A 7,942-nucleotide genomic window follows, 5' to 3' on the forward strand; every position below is an offset into this window, starting at 1 on the left:
ATGCTAAAATTCAACTGGCTTTGGAATGCCTAGCTATAATCTATCAGGTTGCTTTGATGAAAAAATAAAACAGTCACATACACCCACTTTTGTAGTTACAGGTATACACAATGTACAGGTGTTGCACTGCATGAACACCCAAGAGGCTTTCTTGGCATCAAAACTGGATTAACTAGTAGGTGAAATTCTAACCTGCTTACCCTCTAGAAGCATTTTGTGCAATATAAAATGTTTTAGCTATTTTTGTTTTACTACTGATTTCACACATGCTTAGGGTGTGGTTTATGCACACCATAGTTAGTGCCAAAATGTGCAAAACATAACACAGAGTCATCAAGTATACAGATTTAGAATTTTCTCTAGAAGTGAGATAATAATCAAGTAAATCTACTTTCATTTCAAAAGCCATTTGACTTCCACCATCCCAACACATTATTTCTTTACATGAAAATCACAAATGGGGTGGAGTTAAGGAACTGGATAGAAAACAGGCACTGCTAAAAAGCCTTCAAATTTCTGTACATAGAAGTCTCAGAGGCAGAGTACCTTAAAAAAAAAGGGAACCTTTAGAGACATATTAATTGACAGAAGTATTGGCATATAAAAAAAAAATTTAACTACAGAATGTGGTTTGCAAAATTAACTATGCAATAGTTAAGTATATAAACATGCTCTGACTGGAAACAGAATTATTTCTCAGCCCTAAAACCGTAACACAGGAAGATTAACCATGCCAACCTTTTAGAAAATAAACTGAATTGTTTATGAGGTCCTGACTTTGGGGGTATAAGAACTCCTAATGAATGAGAAGCAGCATGGGAAAATCTGCAGCAGAACCTGCTCAGGCTGTAGTTCTGTCCACACTTCCTTATTACATTTCCCCCCCACCCCCCAAAAAAATACAAAGCTCCTTTAAATTTCACATATCAGCCATGAAGCAATTATAACACAGGTATGCAAATGAAGCTGCAACTGGAATTATCACATCACAATCTGCAGTTCTGCTGGCATGAGATGTCCATCTCAAATATATCATGCCAGGGAGCAAAGACAAACACAGTTATCTGAAACCGCAATCAGAAAACTATAGTAATTATCTATCAAAACAAATCAAGCTATAGATATAGTAAAATGAAAATTCCCAATAAACATGTAGTGCATTATTAGAACTACCAAACTCTACAGTCCAAGACTGGATGTTTAGATGCTTCGAATTCCATCAATGTAGTTAAGGTCTTTATTTCCAGGTTACTTCATTAATAATTTTCAATTGTTTTCATTCACTGAAAACACCAGCAAGGGGAAAAAAGTATCTGTAGACAAAGGGTTGAGTTCCACAGGAACTAGATCTTTTTTTTAAGCATTTTTTTCTTTAATGTGTCTGTAAGGCTTCTCATTACAAAGAATGCCATGCTAATTGCTTACTTACAAGAAAGTTGCAAAATGCTTGTTCTTAGTAGTCTTACAAATTAGAGTGCAAATAATGCTCCCTAAAAAATATCAAAATATTAAAATGGTGATTGCCAACTTGTTTTGCAGATCAAATCCAGGCAGTGACAAAAGCAGCTTAATATCTTACTAAAAAATAAAATAATAAAAAATACCTAGGTTTCTGATATATACACCTTATGTTCCATGTTCCCATTTTTTTCATCCTAAAGATTAACACTAAACATAGTTAAAAAATAATTCCCACATACTAGTTTAACACAAGCATGTAATGTGCAACTATGGTTATCAAGTAAATGAATTTTTTAGAATCTAATAACTGTCGATATGCTCTCTGTCCACTAGATCCAAGGAGCTAAAGAACTAAGAGACATATGTATGTATGTTTTTCTTTTAAAAAAAAAGAAGCAATAGTTAGACTTTTTGGTGTATAGCATGAATTGTTGGTAAATAACCTTGTCCACAGTTTGACAAACACCTTTTTATTTTAAAAATTCTAACTGTAGAACCTCATATGACAATAATCTGGCAGTATAGGACATTCCATATGGAAGACAAAATTCTAGCCTATTTAAAAACAGGGGAACATATTTTAAAATATTTTTTTATCATGACACATTTTTAACAATCAGACTGACTACAGGACTATACACAAATGTTTTTCACAGAAGCGGGGGCATATACATTTTAAACTCTTATTAACACAATCCCAAGTAATATTTCTTTTGATTAGGGAAAGGATCTTAGCTCAGCAACAGAGCTCATTCCTGGCATAAGAAAAGTTCTAGGTTTAATACTTAGAATTTGCAGGCAGGTTGTACAAAGAGTCTAGGCTGTACTGACAGTGCTAAGGTAGAGGAGCCAACAACCTTCCTATACTGTGTGTTTGTTAAATTACAGAAGACAAAGGTGAATGATTAACACACAGTATTCGTGAAATACTGTTAAATTCTTTGACACTGAAGATATGCTAACCAGCATTAAAATGTTTACATAGGACTTATGCCATTTGTAGCAGAGTATTTGAACAAGTTACTATTCCAATAGTTGAACTGGATGGATTGGCCATACACCAATCTTTCTTAACCTTGGCAACTTTAAGATGTGTGGACTTCAACTTTCAGAATTCCCCAGATAGCATATGCTGTCTGAGGAACTCTGGGAGTTGAAGTCCATACTTCTTAAAGTCACCAAGGTTGAGAAACACCGCTGTACACAATGCATTTGAAAAACAAGACAGCAGAATGGCTTTTTACACAGACCTTTTCTTAACCAAAGGGCTGTGTTAATGCAGCTTCAAAGGTAGCTTCCCATTAATCTAAAGGATTAACCTCTAAAATGATAATAATCTAATTTGGCATCTTAAGGAGAAGGACCACATACAAATTCTACTCACCTGTGAACCTTACTCTTTTACTCTTCTTGTCCTATGTAAAACTTTCTACCAATCCTATTAAGCCCAGCATTTACTGCAGGAAATTATTACTGTATGATGCTTCTGGCTGTTAGCCACTCAGAGCCCTTGGGAATGAACAGCACACAAATACTGTAATACATATACATGATTTGGAAAACCTCACCCTTTGTTATATCTTCCCTTACCACACCCCATATAAAGTCACATTTTAAATAATGCTGTAAAACGCAAAGTTTCCATACATTACTAACCTGGAGGTTTTCCAAACAGATCATGTAAGGAAGAAATGAAAGTACACTTCCAGCATGAAGCATTTACTGGATGTTTATTTAAGTGTTCCAGAAGCAGCAGTGCACACAAGTTCTATTAATGCATATTTTCCTCTGTTGCACTGACCTTTGACAACATCATTCAAGGCCCCTTCTCCTGTTGAGGCTTCGCAAGGGTTCCCCCCCCCTTTCAGGATTTCTTAATGAGGTCTCTTCTAAATGCTGAAAGCAAGCAAAGCCCATGCTGGGTGTCTGTCTCTCAGAGAAGATTGCATCTTTTATTTATCACCTCTTGGCTTTATTTTCACAGTGAATTCCAAGCTTAAATGTAATCAGCCAAGAAACCCTCGCTACATACACTACTGTCATTTCTCATCCCTTGCAAGAGAAGTCGAATGGGGGTGGGGGTGGGGGGAAGCCCTCAGCAAGACCAGCCAAACCAGAAGAGGCTCTGTTCTAGTGGTGGCACCACAAATGGAGAGATGCCTCCAACTTCTGCTAGAGGGATAGATACAGAAGTCTTGAGGAATGTTAATTAGAACTTAGAGGAGTGCCCAAAGCTAAATCATTTGCAGCAGAAGGAGAAAGGCAATATGGGGAGAATGTGGTCTGCCTCACAATTCAGCAATTCCATTTTGATTCCGGCTGGCCTTAACCTTTTCGCTTGGATACAGATATAACTCCCATACTAACACAGATGGCAATTTCAACTGAAATAGCCCACATTTTTAAATACCAAGAAAATACAGATCTTGCACAGGAAAGTCTGAATGGTCTTTTCCAAAAATCACTTCTACATGCTGGATGGCTAGAAAGTGGGGTAGAAGAAACCCACAAAACTCATAGACTGCATTTATATTTCCAAGAGAGGAAGCTGAGCAAATCTGAGCTGAGGATAACTAGAGCTGTGCAGCTTTAACATCTCCGGATTGCCCTCCCCATTGTCAGCTCCTTGCTATTTTGCAGACAGTGAAAAGCAATGAAAGAAGCTCTTTTGTTTGGCTTCCCCTTTTCATGGAGGAAAAAAATCTCTCAGAAAAAGGAGACAAATAAACATAAAAATGAAGGATGCCAGCTTCTTCAGTGAGGGAATTTCCAAAAAGCCCTCAAAAATGTGCTGCCAAAATGTGACTCTCTTGAAAATGCATGAAAAAAGACTGAGCACCACAGAGAACCTTGCCTCGCCCTGAGCAGGAAGTTTTAAAAAGGGAACCATCTAACCATTTTGCCCTTTGAACAGAGTAAACCTTCAAATCAAAAATTAAAAGGAAAGTCATGCTACAGACCCTTAACTGGAAGAAGTAACCACTCCCCACCTTGGCCTCCCTGAAGGACAAAAATGGGATGGGAAGCCCCATGACTGAAAGAAAGGAGGAGTTAAAGAGGAATAGGAAGAACAGCACAAGAATTACGGGAAAGTATTATTTCATCAAGAAATCAACACAGTCTCCCTTACTCGGCAGCAAGGCAGAAGGAGAGAAAAAGAAACCAGCTACATTCTTGAGCTATTTGGCAGCTTGAGACTGGCTCTGCCTTCCTGCACAACAGTTTCTCCTTGGCAGCCCATTTTCCCCGCCCCTGCATCGCATCGCAGACAGACTTCGTTGTTTCATCAGCAATCTGACAGCTTTATGACCCAATGACCTACCCCCACTGCCATCAATAACAAAAACCTGGAGATGCAGGCTGGACACAAGAGCACTCCAGGACTTTGTGCCAAGCCAGTGCTAGATGCCCCTTCCTTCTCAAGTGCTGCTGTCCTAGAAATGTCTTTGTTTAAAGGCTCACGGTCTCTCCTGGCAAATCCCAAAGACACCCTTGCTTCCCTCCCTTCCTCCCACCCAAGCTTCCCGGAGGATTCTCCTGCTGATTCATTGCCATTCATACTCCTTGATACTTGGGGGAGGAGGGGGTGAATAAAGAGAAAAATAAAAGCAACAGAAATGGGTCTTTCTATGGATGATGATATAGGATAAAAGGTGGGAAGTGTGTGGCTCTGGAAGGTGTCTTTTTAAAAAATATATAAAGTAATCTACAGAAATATGGGGGTGGCTGCCTTGACTGAATGCAAAGAGACAAACTGGGATTAGGTGGAGCAGCCTCAAGACAGGAGATTAAAGGAGAGGGAAGGTCTGTATTAAAAGGAGAGGGAAGGTCTGTATGGGCAGTCTGTATTCTTAGCGAACTGACTGAGTGAATGAAAATAAAGAAAACTTAAGAGAAAAATGGCTCGCTGGGGTTTTCGGGCGGCGGAAGCAGGAGAAGGACGCCCGACCGTACAGGTGAATGAGCCAAGAGAGTCAGGCTTCAAGAATGTGAGCGGGAGGGAGGACTCCGACGGGACCGTGACCCGAAGGACGGGGACGAGAAGAAAAGCGGGGCGGGGGGAGCGAAACGATGGCATCACCCTCCCGCTGCTTCCCACCCACCCCCTGCACCGAGGACCGAATGACTCACCGACTTGCAGGACGTTGTCGACGCAGCCGCCGTCGAGCAAAGCTATGCCCCTGCGGAAGGGCAGGCGGTTCTCGTCGGCGGCGGGGTCGGTAGCTCCGCCGCCGCCGGGCGCAGCGTTGTTGGTCCCCCCGCTTCCGCCGCTGTTGTTGGAGACTGCGCTGGCGAGAGAGGCGCCACCGCCGGCGGTCCCCGTGGAAGCCACGGCGGCGGATCCCCCGCCCGAGGAGGCGGCTGAAACGTTGCTGGCGGAGGAATCCTCGGCGGCGGCGCCGGTGTTGAAGGAAGAGTACATGCAGATCTCCCTCTCGCTGCGGGGGAAGGACCAGTACACGATGCGGCGCTGCACGGGCTCCGGGATGCGCTCGAACCGTTCCTCCACCCGCTGGAACGGCCACTTCTCCGCTACCCGTCGCGCCGCGATGTCCAGCAGCGACTCCGGGCTCTGCGTCTTGCCCAACGGCAGCACCCCGAACGCAGCATAAGCCGCGGCGAGGGCAGAGGGGAAAGCGACAGCGGCGGAGGAAGCGGCAGCGGCGGCCGACGAGGGTCCCGCGACGCACAGCGCCCCTCCGCCGCCGAGGCCGACATCCACGCCGCCGCCGCTGCCGCCGCCCGCCCGCTGCCCCGGCCTGCAGCCAGCACCATACCCAGGTCTGCAGCAAAGGCGCTTGGCGGGGACAGGGAGCTGTCCGCGCTCCGCCATGATCGCGCCGCTTCTAAGCAGACAGCGGAAGTGGTTTTACTCTATAAACGGCACCAGGAAGGCAGCAAGAGACTGCCGGAGCTGCAGGTCCCGCCTACCAGAGCCATATACGGGCAAAAGGGGAGGGAGCCTTCCGCCTGGCCCACAAAAGGAGGGGAGGGGAAAGGGGCGGGCATATGCAAAAGTTAGCGGCCACAAACATAAATAGAACGCGCCCTGCAGCCGTGTGCTTGCCGCGTCAGCCGTGACGGGCTTACGGCGGCCGTGTTCAAACATGGTAGGGTGGGGATTGGAGCCGGAGGCCTGCGTTCGGCCGATCCCAAAGGGGTGAGGGGGCGGGGTTGCGTGCTGCTCTCTGAAGCACGTACCGAGTTGATAGGGAGGTAAAAGGAGATACGTAAGGGGGGGCGCGCGCGCGACGGGGAGAGAGCGAGCAAGCGTTACGCAGTGACCACGCCCAAGACTACCTTCTCGGGGGACGCCTGCCGCGCGCTGTCCTTGGTGGGCGGAGGAGGCGGGGCTCGGGGGCTTCCTCCTCTGTGGCACCATGTACGGAAAGGAATGTGGAATAGGAGGCGTTGGGCGGACCCGGCACGTTTCTCTGCCCTGTAGGGTACCCTTCGCCTCTCCCAGGCCCCGCGGGAAAGTCGCGGACGGGGAGGCGGAAACCACCCCAGGCGGGAACCTCTTGCCCGCGCGGCGAGGAAATACGGGCTCGGCGCCCGACTGCTGTCCGTTAGACTGCGGCGCCGCGCCCGAGCGGAAACCAGAGGTCAAGCGAATGGCCAGCCCAGCTGAGGGAAGCTGCAGGCGTTTTCCAGTCTTTTTTTTTTTTGGACACGGAGTTGGAAACTCGAATAATAATATTCCTCTCAGGCGTGGACGCTATGAGTCAGGCGAGGCGGAGGAGCCGTTTTTTCGTTATGGGGATTTCGTGTGGTTTGGGCTTTGTAGAGGTGGCTGTTTCTCGTGGTTCCGACGTTCTGGTGTTTGCCTTGTTCCCCCAACAGTCAGAAGCCTCATCTCGAAATGCCTGGGAGGGTTCTGGGGAACGGATGGTGCTATAGAGGTATTCTGAGATTGTGACTCAAATGTGAAGGAAAGATCCGGGAAGCTTTACTCGGTCGTGGCATGGCGTTTCCAAAGAGGTAGGCGAGTTAGCCAAAAGCCCAAAGAAATTTGCCATTCACGAAGACTAGCAATTCTTGTTATCATGTAAGTTTTTGTGGGTCAAGTTCATTTCATTAGATGGAGTAACTGTCTGTGAGAGAGATCTTACTACCTCAGTGAGCGGCAGCATCTAGCTGCCCTTGATTGATCCTGGGTAATGTTCTGATAGGAGACCACTAGGAATGTCATGGCTGTTGACTGGTGTAGAATATTGAAAAAGGCCTGGGAAGAAGACAAGGGCAAAACACTTATAGAATGTGTCCAGATGCAACAAAACTTCATGACCCTAAAGTCAGGCTTCCCTTGAAGGTATCTTAACTTTTATGTTTTAGGATGGAGGAAAAGGAATTTTTAAAAAAAGTGGTTGAGAATAAGCAAGATTGTTTGGAAGTTCAGAGATGTGGAAAAAGGTAAAGTACTGTAGTTGTATATCTTCTTGTTGGTCCTGTGCAATAAAATCATCAAAGAATTGTTCAG

The 7,942-nt window shown here is 45.4% G+C and overlaps 1 protein-coding gene across 1 annotated transcript in view; it reads right to left on the reverse strand.

Annotated features, from left to right (window-relative positions):
* Positions 1 to 6,295, reverse strand: part of ZSWIM6 (zinc finger SWIM-type containing 6) — a 107,370-nt gene extending 101,075 nt beyond the window's left edge. Inside the window, exon 1 of the mRNA XM_063295617.1 lies at positions 5,593 to 6,295. Within this exon, the coding sequence (XP_063151687.1) occupies positions 5,593 to 6,295 (703 nt within the window). The remainder of the gene's footprint in view (positions 1 to 5,592) is intronic.
* Positions 6,296 to 7,942: the final 1,647 nt, after the last annotated feature.

This window comes from Candoia aspera, chromosome 2 (assembly GCF_035149785.1).
Source record: "Candoia aspera isolate rCanAsp1 chromosome 2, rCanAsp1.hap2, whole genome shotgun sequence".
In the NCBI taxonomy this organism is placed as follows: Eukaryota; Metazoa; Chordata; class Lepidosauria; order Squamata; family Boidae; genus Candoia; species Candoia aspera.